The sequence below is a fragment of the Ursus americanus genome, chromosome 12 (genome assembly GCF_024610735.1).
Source record: "Ursus americanus isolate L20-20 chromosome 12, mUrsAme1.1.p, whole genome shotgun sequence".
Taxonomy (NCBI): domain Eukaryota; kingdom Metazoa; phylum Chordata; class Mammalia; order Carnivora; family Ursidae; genus Ursus; species Ursus americanus.
The window spans coordinates 59,452,676-59,467,958 of NC_142138.1; the positions used below are offsets into that span (position 1 = coordinate 59,452,676).

The window sequence follows — 15,283 nt, forward strand, 5'->3', positions numbered from 1 at the left end:
TTATCGCGAGAAAAAGAATTAGAGGCAAAGTTAGTGGACAGAGGGCACGTTGTTCTCTTCTCGCGAGACTTGTGAGCGACCATCTTGCTCCCGCCCCTGACAGAACGTCTTGTTCGGGTCACCGGGACGCAGAGCTTACTGCGCGGACCCTCTTTGACCATGCTGTCCCGGGTGGTTTGTTCTGCGGCCGCCGCAGCGGGTGAGACGTCTAGACCCTGGTCCGGGCTATCAGAGTGATTGCAAAGGAGTGCGTCTAGGGTTACTGGAGGGGGTGGGAGGAAAGGGGGTGTAGAAAGGCGCAGCAAGACTTGGGCCTGAGTGGGGAATGAATTGCGCCGCTCGCAAGGGGCGCGCGTGGGGGCGCAGTCTCGGGGGACTGGAAAGAGGGGTGCATGGCCTTAGTGGGCGGGCCCCGCGGGGACCGAGGAACGGACAGACCAGATTTCACCTTGACCTTGCTGACCTGAGCCTTGTTCATGTGCAGCCCCCTGTCTGAAGAACGCAGCCCTTCTCGGTCCAGGGTAAGTAAGAGGGGTATAATACTTCCTTTCGTCCTTGTTTTATCACCTTATTTCACTTCTCTGTAACCCCCTCTTTGCTTTAGGCCCGAAATTACCCTTCTTTAGGTAATTTTGAAAGGCTTAAAGCTTCATTCAAACCCTGGTGCACCTGTAACTTCCTGGAATATTTATCTTACCGTCTTATGGCAAAGACTAAGAGGGTAAGTGATGTGTTCTAACTGAACTAGAAGCTGGTTTTGGTGTCTTCTAAGCCCCGCCCCTTTCTCTTGTGACCTTCATCTGGACTTAGCTGCCACAGCGGGAATGGGAGTTTCTAGATTGCATACCTAAAAGCAAGTTTATTAAATAAAGTAATGAAGCATGTTATTTTTAGTCTCTCTCCCAGATTTCGACTTTTACTGTCAGATCATAAGAGTCAGAGAAATCATTCATTGTTTCAGTAAATATTTATCTTGCCACTTCCATAACAAAAGATAGAAAAATGAGTAAGTCTAACCTGCTTTCGTCTCCAAGGGGAGGCAGCTATAGAATAGTGGTTTAGAGCAAAGACTCTCAAGCTAGAGTTACACCTGGTTCCTCCACTTACAAGCTGTGTGACCTCGGTTTCCTCCTCTGCAAAATGGAGATAATAGTATATTATGATTAGGATAACTAAGAGACTTAATTCCTGTAAAACTAAAAACAGCAGTCGATATATAGTATGTGCTAAGTGTTGACATCTGTTTTTAATGTTACGTAAATCATGTTAGTTTTCGGAATTTCTCTTTTTGCTTCCAGACTTAGCTCTAAATCTTGCCAAAATTTGACAGCTATTTTTGCTTTGCAAAAATGGCTTTTAATCCATCTGTAATTAATTTTTGTGTGTGCAGTAAAGTGAGGCTACTTGCTTCCAACTTAACAAAGAAAAGAGATTCCATACAGACAGGTAAACAATTTTAACAGAAGTCATAAGTAAAATAATTACATATGTAAGATGTAAAGAACATACTTGATTTCTCTTTGTTTCACATTCCATATCTAATACATCAGTGGGGCTCTTCCTCCAAATTATATCTGGACTTAAAACCACTCTTCCACTACCACTGTTACTGAAGTATGAACCACCCTCAACTTTCACCTGGTCTATTTCAGTAGTCTCTTAACTAGTCTGCTTGTATCTCTCAATTCTTGTCCCATTATAGCCCATTCTCCTAGTAGACTTAGGGATTACATGAGTCCCCCACACCCCCCACCCCAACAAAACCCTCCAGAGCTCCTCATCCCAATGAAGTAAAATCCAAAGTTACCATAACCTAGAAGGCCCAACATGAATTGATCTCCTCCTACCTCTTAATTTATCTCCTTATATTCTCTTTTTGGCTCACTCTGTAGCCATGCTGGCTTCTTTGCTGTTGCTGTGAAAAGCCGACTCTTGATCTCAGCTCAGGTCTTGACTCAGGGTCTTGAGTTCAAGCCCCATGTGGGGCTCCACATTGGGCATGGCACCTACTTAAAATATAAAAACAAAGGGGTGCCTGGGTGGCTCATTTGGTTAAGCATCTGCCTTTGGCTTGGGTCATGATCCCGGGGTCCTGGGATCGAGCCCCACATCAGGCTCCCTCCTCAGCGGGGAGCCTGCTACTCCCTCTCCCTCTGCCTGCCACTCCCCCTGCTTGTGTTCTCTGTCAAATAAATAAATAAAAATCTTTATAAAAATAAAAAGAATAAATCAGTGGTCCTCATCCTGGAACATTGTTGCCCTCCAGGGGACATTTGGCAATGTCTGAAGACATTTTTGGTTGTCACTACTGGGTGGGAGGAAGGATGCTGACTGGTAGTTAGTGGCATAAAGGCCGTGGGGATGCGGCTAGTCACTGCAGTGCACAGAACAGCCTTCCACAGCAACAAAAAATATCTATAGTGACGAGGTTGAGAAACCCTGATTTAAATAAAAGAATCTTGAGTATGATTCTCAAATAACAAAAGTTGGTGGACTAGTTAATACATTGGGAGGCAGAAATAACCTTCAAAAGATAAAAGCTTCAAATCAAAATCAATGAAATAATAAAAACTCCTACATTGTAAAGGGATAGAGGTAGAATGGGGGTGTGTGTGGGACAAAAACGTACTGAGAATTTGAAGGAGACTGAGCTTGACAGCATATATAAAGAAGACTAGAGGATTTTATTTCATCAGAATTTTAATGAGATATCACTGCGCTGTAACTGCTAAAAATGCAGTCTTGGGCTGTTGGAATAGGAGAATAGTTGACAAATCCACGGTACAATAATTCAAGCTCAGTAATGGCATTAGCAAGTTCTCAGTACATATTTGTAGAATGAATGAATTGGTGACGCTGTGTTTAGAGTATTATGTTTGGTCCTGATACCTCACTGTAGTAAACAGAACCAGACAGCAACTTGTGGATCGTCAGGATTGTGAGAGAACTGAGATGTTCAACCCAAATACACAGGCATTGTGTATGTTACATAGAAAAGTAAAATTAGATCTAATGGATAGACGTTTCAAGTATGTACACAGCAGTTCAGTTTAAAGATGAACATAATTAGAGCTACCCAACACTAAAAAGGCCTGTTTCACACAGTGGTTAGTAGCACCCATCACAGAGAACACTCAAAAAGGTCAAAGTTCTTGCCGTCAAGGTGCTCACAACACAGCGGATATATAATAGCTAATTGCTTACATAGAACTTTACTGTATGCTTAGCACCATTCGAAGCACTTTACCTAAAATCCTCACGGCAGCCTTATAAAATCATATTCTTTATTCGCGTTTTACCTAGAGAAATCTGTGATTACAAAAGCTTAACCTACGTGCTCAAAGTCAAGTGGCTGGTCTAGGATTTACACCCAGATAATCTGGCTGCAAAGTCTACGTTCTATATTGTAATTCTAATAATAAACATACAAAGTGCTAGACAGATGACCTTTAAGACCTGTAGAATAGCCTTTAATTTTGTGTAATTGCTACCCATAGGGTATTGCAGGCAACAAGGATCTTCCACACAGGGCAGCCAAGTCTTGCCCCTGTACCACCTCTTCCTGAACATGGAGGAAAAGTTCGTTTGGGGCTGATCCCCGAAGAATTCTTCCAGTTCCTTTATCCTAAAACTGGCGTAACAGGTAAGCATTTGCCCACTGTTTGATAGGATGTTTAGATGGTGTAGTTTATGTTTACCTAGGATTTTAGTAGGTCTCTTATCTCTTCCACCTATACACAAAAATGAAGGCAGAAGTAAATTGTGGAAGTAATTCAGTGGAACAGTTGTGATTTGGTTGCCCTAACTTGTCTTTGAAGTAAATGTGGTTGGGATTTTAACTTGATCTTATAGCATAGTCTGCGTTTCTTGATACACCACATGCGCTGAATGCCTGCTCTTGCCAGGTACTCTCCTAAGCATACAGTAGCGAGCCGAGGTGGCTGCCGTCACGGAACACACGTTCTGTCATAGGACAGATAGTAAAGAAATGAGGAGCTGTATGATATATTGTCAGGTAATGGAAAGAGCTATGGATTAAAATAAAGCTAGGTAAGACAGTAGAGGTTATTAAATTGTATATATAAGTAAAAACAGAAATTGGGCCATATTTATCAGTTTTTCCCTTTTAAGAAGGCATATGCTCTTCTGAAATCTTAATTTTTATAATGCGGTCTGCTTTCACTTACATTATTTAATCCTCATAGCAGTCCCATAAGAGCTTTTTATTACCGAGAATAACTAGAAGATAAAGAATTTGCTGAGATTTATTCTCTCTTTGGTGACTGGGTTGGACTTTAACGCAGGTTCTCCAATTCAGTGTTCTTTTACGGCACCTGCTGCCTTTCTTTTCCAACTACTGCTGTGACTAGGGAACTCTGGGAACCAAGGTGGTTTTTTTTTTTTTTTAACCCTCCGGGGAGTGGCCAAAAATAGCATTTCTATAACTGAAATTGCAAGAAACATTAGGGGCCTCACATCCCCATAGGAGATAAAAATGTTACCTACGATAGGCTTTTTTGTAAGTTCACAAGTAAAATTTTTAATTTATGTTAAAATTTAAAGTTTATATGTTGGAAGCAAGTTTTAAAAAGAGCTGTTGAAACTTTTTATGGGAAACCGGATAAAATACATTTGAGACGGTTATGCTTTTTATCCTTGTAATACATTGTAACATCCTTTGGTAGTTGTGTTGCTCAGAAACACTGTAAAATACTGCCCTTTGTGGGGCAGCTTTGTCCTCGCCCGTATCTTCTGAGGCACAACAGAAAATCCTAAAGAAATGTACATCATGGTTTTGTGTCCTTTCAGAACTCATAGCCTGGTTAAAGAAAAAGATACCTATGTTTGAAACATTATAACTAGGTACTGTAGGAATTGAGAATCCCGATAGCAAATTCATCCATTTACATACATACTACTTTCTATTAGGGTTTTTTTGTTTGCTTGCTTATTTCCAGTGTCAGGTTCCTATTCAATAAAACTAGGCAGGAGTGGATAAATTTTATCCTGACCAGTGTTCCCATTCAATAAATAGTATATTTTGCTGCACAAATTGCTTACACAGTTGTGCTAGCCACGCTACACATCATTTGTCCGTTTCATTCGCCGTGTGAAGAAAGTACTGTTCCTGTTTTACAGATGAGGAAACTAAACTCAGAGATTATTTATAGTGCTCAGTTTCTTCTGTGTTGCAGGGTCAGATTTCCTGGAGTCCAGATCCTTGGTTTTTTTTTTTTCAACACTACCATACTGCTCCTCAGTGCAGGGTTATTTATAAATCCAGTTACTTTAAATCATATAACATCTTCAACTAATCAAATGTAGAACTTTCTGTCTTTCCTTTCGGGTATAGTATATCTATCCATCATAAAATAACTTTTCCTTCTTTTAGGACCCTATGTGCTTGGAACTGGACTTATCCTATATTTTCTGTCCAAAGAAATATATGTGATTACTGCAGAGACCTTCTCTGCCATATCAGTAATAGGGTTGCTGGTCTATGTAGTTAAAAAATATGGTGCCTCGATTGGAGAATTTGCTGATAAACTCAATGAGGTAAGAACTGTAAGCCTGATTTCTCATTTTAGACTGTATTAAAAGCATCAGTACCATCAAGTGATGTTTCTGACGTTAATGTTAAGCGACAAGCACATAGAAATGAATCTAATTACGATGATTAAAATTATAAGTGTTAATGTTGGTTACTAATTTGAGATACATTTTTTTAAATCTACAAAACTTTGTCCAGTTTTTCCATACTTGTGTTCATTCAACAAGATATTGCGTACCAATTAAGAGCAATTATTTTTAAGGACTTGCGCATTTCTCCCTGTATGTGCATATGTTTCTTCATGGGTGTTTCTACAAATGAGGAATATAACTTTGAGGAAGCATAGAATGAAGCTGTTTTGTTACCTTTCATGCTTTTGCTGATCTTTGTTGTAAAATCATAATTGCAGCAAAAAATTGCCCAACTAGAAGAGGTGAAACAGGCTTCCATCAAACAGATCCAGGATGCGATTGATACGGAGAAGTCACAGCAGGCACTGGTTCAGAAACGCCATTACCTTTTTGACGTCCAGAGGGTAGGTTTCAGAATGTCCTGAGGAAAATAAAGTTGCTCATTTGTGTGCATTTAAAATAAAAATTAGAATTTTATGAGAAATGGTTGAATATGTTGAGCATATTTTATTTAGAAAAGAGATTCGGGTGGGGCTTGGCAATTATAGCTATTTAGATACTTAATATCTATCAAATGGATAAATAGTTCCTCTAAAATTAGAATAAAAGTTACAAAAGAACATATTTTGGATCCACAGAGAAGGAAAGTAGTCATTAAATTGTGGCTGACTAAAGAGTGGTATTCACTGTCTGAGGCTGTAGGTGAAATACATGCTGTGCGGTTCATGTATGCCTGCTGTGAGGAGCTCTTACTTGGCATACTGGTTACGAGGAAGTCTGAGACCTTATGTTCCAATTCACAAAGCACATTCAAATGGCTGTAAAGCTTTCTACCATGGTTCTAAAATACTTCGTTTCTAAAACATTTCTAGGAATATGCTCAAGTATTTTTGTTTTAACAGTCACATTGTTATTTACTTTGAGCCCCTGCTTTCTGCCTGATATTTACAGTGAGATGCCCTTATATTGAAATTTTATGTTACAGAAGCACGTATGAAATGAAAAATGAGATGCCAAGGTAAAGTATCTGAAATAGTAAAGATCTAGGCCAGTATTTCTCAGTGTGGTCTTAGTACCGTATGTATCAGTCCTCTTTGGTGCAGGTTTATGGACCCAGTCCAAGACTTGTGCAGTCAAACCTCTGTTAGGGGCTATCTAAGAATCTATATTTTAAAAAATGGATCCCTAAAGATTCTTAAGCACATAAATGTTTAAAAACCTCAGGAAACTTTAAAACCTCTTTATATACATATTTAGGTTTCAACCAGAGAGTGCTTCCTCATACATGATATATACACACAAAATCTGACTTTGGAAGATGTAGCTCTTTAATAAGAATTAGATGGTAGTCTTTACGTTTTTACTTATTTATGAAAAATTTAATGACTACTGATTGAGCTCTTCCTGAATGGAAACTCTGGTCAAGGCAGGTGTTTGGGAATAAAAGAAAGTCTGCCTTCATGGAGTCTGCCTTCTAGCCTGGGGTTGAGAGAAGGACAGAAAAAAATAATTGAGCAGGTAGGAATGTCAGTGGTAATAAATGCTGTGTAGAACAACAAACTAAGAAAGGAGATTTTAAAAGAAGGGAGTTACTTTTATTGGGCAGTCTAGAAAGGCCTCTAAATGTCTTACTTGAACAGACACCTGAAGAAGTGTTGGTGCAGGCTACATGGACTTGTGGGGAAATAGTATTGTAGCAGAGGGAAGAAAAATCGCAAGGGCCCTAAACCTGGAAGCTTATTTGGTGTAGTCAAGGACTAGTAAGGAGACCAGTGTAGTTGAAGCAGAATGGGTAAGAAAAGAAATCAAAGTAGAGAGTGGTTAGGGGCTAGACTGGGTCAAGTCTTATAGGCGTCTCTGTGGACTCTGATCTGTCCTCTGAATAAGAAAGTCATTGAAGCTTTACGCAGAGGAGTAATACGATCTCACTTGCCTTTTGAAGGGTTACTCTGATTGCCTTGTTGCAAATAGCCTTTGGTCTTATAGCATTGGTTTGAAATGCCTACAGGTTAGCCAAGTAGAATTGTTAGGTAAAGATCATTGGATATATGAGTCTGGAATTTACGGGGAGAATTCCAGAATTCCATGCTGGAGATTTGGGAGTCATAAGCTGACAGGTGGTACTTAAATTTCTAAGACTAGAACATAGTGGGGAAAAACCGGTGAAAACAAGGACAGTTCCAATGTGTAGTCATCCTAGTTATGGTCAAGAAGTAAAGGGCCTAAGAATTTTCCATGGATTTAGCAACATGGAAGTTCTTGGTAACCTTGGTAAGGGCTATTTTGGGGAAGTAATGGGAGTGAAAGTAGTCAAGGAGATAATAGAGATTTAGGGGAAAGAAGACCAGGAGGGTGAATGGACTAAAGAAATGTACTTAGAGGTATTAAGGGCCACTTGAGATTAATATCTCTGTTTAACAGGCAAACCTATAAAGATTCTCATTACAGACTAGCAGATAACAACATCCCTGTCACTTATTAATTCGGTATTATTCTGGAGATAGTAGCTGGATTCGAGAAGAGAAAGGAATAAGAAAAAGCAGTTACCATAATTTGAAGGTTAACTGATTATATAACTAGAAAACCTAAGAGTCAACATAATTATTAAAATAATAACCAAGTTTAGTCAGGTGTCTGGGTATACCATTATTATCTAATAACCAAAATCAGTACCCTTCCATATACAAATAGCAGTCAGAAAATACACTGGAAGAGGGTAAACTGTCTAGGAAAAGATGCCTCGAGTAAACTTCACTAGAAATGTGCAAAGTTTTTACTTCATGCAATGCTTGTGAGGTGTAAGGGTCTAAGAACCTTGTTCTTGGATTGGAAGACTCAGTATTATAAGGACATCAGTTCTCCCTACTTTAATCTCTACATTTAACACATTCCTAGAAGGAAAATACTAATAGCCTGGAGGGAGGGGATGTTGGAACTTGGACAAATTGATTATTAGTTTAAAAAAAAAAACAAACATCCAGGAATATTTTGGGAAAAAGTAATGAGGAACAGTCCTGCCAAATACGAAAACCCATTATAAGATTATAAGGAGTTGTAAATAGGATGGTGCGGCGCATGAGTAGAAAGTCAGGGTGGCACAGCGGTGAAGAACTAGAGATCGAGCTAAACGCTAAGGCAGTGTAGACATGGCAGTTCTGTTGTAGAGGGGAGAGAAGTGGGCATCTATGTAGACACAGGGTTGGTGCCCTACCTTTCACTTTCTACTAAAATAAATTTCAAACTAATTAAAGATCTTCGTAAAAACGAAACCGTAAAGTGGAAAAAGAGAACACAAAAAAATACCTTTGGAGTTGACAAGGCCTTTCTAATAAAGATAACAAAATCTAGAAACTTATGTATGGTGACAGATATTGACTAGACTTAATGTGGTTGTTTCAAAATGTATATGAAATATCGAATCTGTGTTAAACACCTGAAAGTATACCTCAGTTTATAAAAATTTTAAATTACACCTCAATTTTTAAAAATTCCGTGGATCAAGAAGATGTGGTATGTATACACACGCTCGCACGCATGATAAAGTGTTGCTGGGCCAGCAGAAAAATGAAACCTTGCCATTTGCAACAACATGGATGGAGCTAGAGAGTATTATGCTAAGTGAAATAAGTCAGAGAAAGACAAATACCATATGGTTTCACTCATGGAATTAAATAACAAAACAAATGAACATGGGGGAAAAAAGAGAGGCAAACCAAGAAACAGACTCTTAACTATAGAGAACAGACTGATGGTTACCAGAGGGGAGGTGGGTGGGAGGATGGGTGAAATAAGTGATGGGAATTAAGGGGTGCACTTGGCTGTGATGAGCACCGGGTGTTGTATGAAGTGTTGAATCACTATATTCTACACCTGAAACTAATACTACACTGTCTGCTAACAAACTGGAATTTAAATAAAAACTTGGAAGAGGAAAAAAAAAATTTTAAAAATCGAGAAGCTATAAGTGGAGAAGTTGTTAAATTGATCTCATGAAAGTTTTACATGTAAAAATGAGCATAAACAAAGCGACAGACTGGGAAGAATACGTGTGTTACATGTGACACAAAAGGGTAGTTAGTTACCTAAGGAGAGACCAACATCCCAGTAGAAAACTAGGCTTAGGACACAGACCATTCATAAATAAAGAAATGTAAATTGTTTCTAAATATGTAAATGTTCTTAGATAATGTCATTAGAATTACTATTTTTCTGCTTATGAGAACGGAGAGTAAAAGGTTTTATAAATACCATTGGTCAGGGTTTGGGGTGATAGGCATTTGTGTTTCTGGCAGAGAATGAAGTGGTACAACTTCATTTGGATTGTGACAGTGTTAATCACAGTTTAAGAGCATGGGCTTTATAGCCTGGCTCCTTGTATTCAGATCTTGGCTTCACAGTTTATTAGCTCTGTAACGTTGGACAAATTCCTTAGCTTCTGCTTCAGTTTCTTTGCTATAAAATGGATATAAAATAGCAACTATCCCATGGTATGATGATAAGACTTAATTGACACACAGTTTTTAGAATATAGTAGGTACTCAACATGTTATTATTACAGCAATTTTTTTAACTTATTTATTTTAAAGATTTTATTTGAGAGAGAAGAGCTTGCGAGAGAGCGAGTGAGCATGGGGTGGGGGGGGACAGAGGGAGAAGCAGACTTCCCGCTGAGCAGGGAGCCAGATGTTGGGCATCCATCCAGGGATCATGACCTGAGCCAAAGGCTGATGCTTAACCAACTGAGCCACCCACGCACCCCATTTACAACCAGTATTTATTTATACATAAGGGCAAAGGCATATACAACAGATGCAGCATTATTTCTGGTAGAAAAACTTGGAAGCAATCTAATGTATTAATAGAGCTTAGTTAAATAAACTGGATTATGGGACACCAGTATAGTAGAATTCAGTGTAACTTAAAATTGTGGTGGGTCTAGATGTCATAATTAGTAAAAGTGATGTGTGCGTGTATTGTGTGCATGCCTGTCTATACCTGTATTTTGTTTATTGAATGTTTCTGGGAGGGAATACAAGAAATACAGGAAGATAGTGGCCTGTGGGCAGACTGGAGGAAACTTTATATACTTTTAAGTATATTTTTACCATACGCTATTAGAATTTATTTACCACATTCGTCTCTTATCTATGCGTATTAAGTAAAATAATTTTGCATAAAATACAAGAAAGTGGTGGAGTATTCTAACCGGCAGAATCTACAGAGTGGAAGTGGTCCTTCAGCTCTGCAGTTTTTCATCAATTCTTCATTTTGCTTCAGAATAACATTGCCATGGCACTGGAGCTTACTTACCGGGAACGGCTGCACAGAGTGCACAGGGAGGTGAAGAATCGCCTGGACTATCACATCTCTGTGCAGAACATGATGCGTCAGAAGGAACAAGAGCACATGATAAACTGGGTGGAGAAGCACGTGGTGCAGAGCATCTCTGCACAGCAGGTGCGTGGTGTTCTGAAACTTCTGGAGTTGTATTGGTTTCTCTTACGGGCTTCTGCTGCTGCTCTGTTAGGATAGGAATCTTTAGCCTAGAGACGCTGGGGTCACCCTGGTTCATTGTTCTGGGTAGTGGTAACCTGGAAGACGCTGCACAACGACCCTGGTGGCTTTCCTCTTCCTCAGAATTTGGTCACCAAAGGGTCTCTCGCTGTCAGAGACAGTGGCAGATAGTTGAGAACACCGATGGTGGCACACTTGTGTTCAAGCTCCAACACCCGGGAAACGCTAACCAACATAGTTCATTTCTCTCTGCAACAGACTGGATGAAGCCATTTCTGAGTCCCTTCCATTCCCTAATTCCGTGATCTCTACTCCATTTCCTCTTCCCAGCCTCTTACTTCATTGGTCTTGAACAGAAAAGAAATGTTTTTTTTTACTTACCTAAATTTGTTTTCCTTTTTAAAGTTTATATTATTTTTTTATTATGACTTGATTTCTTCTTTCCCAATTATATACAGTATGTAGGCATTTCTGATCATTTTCTGTGTAACCATCAAGGACTAGAAGAACAGGGTCTACCAACATTTAATGAATTTTTTTTCAGTAGATTATCTTTTACATAAAAACAACATAAATAAGAAACAGGGAAAACACTAAAGAAAAGAGAAAATTATTTTTATTCTTAACATTTCTGTGTTAGTAATGTTTGTTAGGTTGCTATTTTTCAAGCAGCTATTAGCTATACAAGCTAACATCAGTGACATATAGTTACAGGAGTGCCTGGCTTCAAATTCTATGTAAATTTCACTCATGAAAGCTGTGAGCCCGGAGATTTTAACTAATATCCTGGATTTGCTTAGAATAAATTGCATCCCCCCTATGGTACATAAAATTCCTAGTAGTCTGTCATGTCATCTTGAGATTCTGTAGGAACCTCAAGGTCTTGTAGGAGCTGTCCTTTAGAATTACAGTATTTATACCTATTTCTGTGATTTGGAGAGGTCTAACCAGATTTCTCTTTCCGTATCACAGGAAAAGGAGACAATTGCCAAGTGCATTGCAGATCTAAAGCTGCTTGCAAAGAAGGCCCAAGCACAGCCAGTTCTGTAAACGCATCTATCCCGGTGGAGACAGCTAAAAGCAATTGACTAGAGAAACTAGTCCATGTGACAAAATCTTTCTGTATTGCTGTCTACTGAAATTACATGTAACCTTTCTTAAAAATGAAAAGTTTGTTTCATATGGTCAGAGAACTAAAACAGTCTGTTGGCCAACAAGATGTTTTTCATCCTTCTTGCTCTATTTTGAGTTCCATGATAACTTGAGAATGAGCAGTTTGCTTTTAATAAAATTGGTTGGCTGACTAACGATTACCAAGTTACAGTTTAAATTTGTAAGTACTTCTGCCGTCGTACTTTATAAGTGATAGTTGAAACTAGGTTTTTCAGGTTGCATAATATTCTGAAGTATTTTAATATTTATCATATGGGTAAAAATCAGATGTCATTGAACTGATAATCTAGTGATAAGCTATTTCTGGCTAACTGACAAGTTATAGGAAATTTTAAATCTTTTCATTATTCTTAAAATAACTAAAGGAAATGTGTATCAAATCACATTATTGGCTTTATTATTTTAGTAGTATGTCTATGGAAAATATGGACCCAGGGTGTCATAAAATTACCCTAAAGAGTCCAGCAGATAAGTCAGAAAATTCTGCCCTTCCATAGGTTTGTCTGCATTTAATTCTCCCATACTTATAAGGATGTACTTGTACACAAAGGACAACATACATAATAGGAAATAATTTGAAAATATGTACCATTTGGATAACTGCTGTTTTCACTGACTTCCTAGGATTTTAATTTATGTAACAGCCGATATCAGGTCAGTATTTATTGATGGCTAATGTATCCGTCTGCTATAGAAATCAGATTTCTTTATTCTTACTTAAAGAGATTTTGCTAGGGTCAGCAGAAGTGTTCCAAATTATTTGTTTAACAAAGGACTTAGAAATACCTAGTCTGTGCTAAGCACCATCCTGTACTGGTCATACAGAGATAAAATTCCTGCTCAGAAAGTTAAAAATCTAGAAAGACAGTAAGAGTATGTGAACAGTAGAGACTTTAGTATGGGTGCTTTAAGAGTATGACAGGTACCATTTCAGGTAGTCTCACTAGCCTCGTTTTTCTTATATAGAACTATCAGCATTCAGTCAGAGAAGCAGAACTACTAGGATAGAGGTTTCTACAGGATTTGACTTGACACTGTTCTGGGAGCTGGTTAAGCATGGCTCTCTGAGGCTGTAACCTTTGTTTCTGATGTAGGAGCTTGAAGTCCACAGAGCAGGCAGTAAAGAAGGGAAGATGTCTGTAAAGTGGGAGACACAGGAACAAGTAGAAATCACAAGCACAGACTTGAAACCCTTGTCATTTTTATTACCTCGGATTTTGAGGGTATTGACTCCTAGAAAAGCCCAGGTCCTTTTTCATATATACCCTGTCCAAAGGTTAGGAAAGCTGAAGGGTGATCCAAGGAAAGGTTGGGAAGTTAAGCAGGCCCAGCTACAACTGGGGAGCCACAGATCAACAACAAAATGTGTGAGCTGCTAAACAGTTTTCTGCTTCACATCTGCCCTCTAAACTTGCTCAAGAATTGAATGCTCACTCTAACCAAAACATTCAGGGAAGAGAATTCTATAAAGTAGTACAGTGTAACCTACTTGACACATTACGAACCCCCACAAAGCTAGCCTATTAATAAATGTTAATCTGAATGAATAATACTTAAAGCAAAAGCTCTAATCCCAGGAAGTCCATGAACATCCAGTAAAACGGAGAGAGCAGAAAGGTGACAGGTCAGAAAAAAGAAAGGCTGAGCTGGCATTTGAAAGAGCTTGAAGTTAGCCAAAAGAGGGAGGGTTTGGGTCCAGAAAGAAGGAGCAGCATTCGTGATTGTAGAGAAGCTACATTGATGTAGGAGAGTAACTTTTTTTTTTTTTTTAAGATTTTATTTATTTGACAGACAGCCAGCGAGAGAGGGAACACAAGCAGGGGGAGTGGGAGAGGAAGAAGCAGGCTCCCAGCGGAGGAGCCTGATGTGGGGCTCGATCCCAGAGCACTGGGATCACACCCCGAGCCGAAGGCAGACGCTTAACAACTGTACCACCCAGGCGCCCCGAGAGTAACATTTTTGAAACTCAAGAAGTTACTCGAGTGAAATACAAATAGGAGTTATATTAGGGTTGCTTAAATGCTGTGCTTAGCGGTTGGATTTTGTTCTGAGGACAGGGGAGCCAGTGAAAGGTTTTAAGCAGAGGAATGACAAGTAGATTTTTGTTTCAGAAAAGGCACTATCACCAGTAGAAAACAGTTTGGAGAGAGGCAAAGCTAGCTTAGCTGCGGGATCATTCTAACCAAAAGACATTGAAGACCTTAACTAAAGGCCTCGTCAGTGTGGTTGGAAAGGAGGGAATTGAGAAACACTAAGGCAATATGAGTGGGACTTGAGTGTGCAGAATACGGAAGAAGGGAACAATCGATGTGAGTCACAGCTTTCTTGCTTAAAAGAGAAGGGAACGGGAGCTACTGTGATTCACTGTGATTCAGGAAAGAGAGTAAGTCTAAGTATAGAGCCATGAAAGAACATCAGTGTTTTAGAAATAGTAGAGGATTCCTCAAAAGAAGAAATAGCCAGTTGTTGGAGGGAAACCAGGAGGGAGCAGTGTCAAAAAATCAAGACCATGGAGAGTTCCGTGTCGGAAGAGCCACTTTTTCAGGGAGATTAAGAGGACTCAAAGTGCTCATTAGAGTTAATAGCTTAGAAGTCTCTGGTGGCCCTTCTTAGAGTAGTTTTGGCTGAATAGCAGAGACAAAAGATAGATTACAGTGGTGATAAAGGATTGAAAGGCAGTGAGGAAATAGACCCACATAGAATAATTTCCGAAACACTACTCACCCTCACTCGTTTTGTCTACACGCCTATTGGATACCTCAAAGGCATCTCAAATGTAAGTTAAAAATAGATGTTTTAGTCTCCACTTCCAGCTTGCTCTTCCCTGAATCTTCTCCATCTCATAATGGCACCACCATTCACCCAAGTTGGTCAGCCCAAAAAACTAGGAGTCAACTTTAGTTCCTTTCACTTC

General features: G+C 39.2%; 1 protein-coding gene across 1 annotated transcript; it reads left to right on the plus strand.

Moving 5' to 3' along the window:
* The first annotated feature begins 45 nt into the window (after nt 1-45).
* ATP5PB (ATP synthase peripheral stalk-membrane subunit b) lies at nt 46-12,509 on the plus strand. The gene is made up of 7 exons (XM_045801515.2): nt 46-199; nt 485-521; nt 3,498-3,643; nt 5,393-5,556; nt 5,961-6,086; nt 10,960-11,139; nt 12,169-12,509. Exons 1-7 carry the CDS (start codon nt 160-162, stop codon nt 12,244-12,246), a joined length of 771 nt encoding a protein of 256 aa, XP_045657471.2. The 5' UTR covers nt 46-159; the 3' UTR covers nt 12,247-12,509.
* Nucleotides 12,510-15,283: the final 2,774 nt, after the last annotated feature.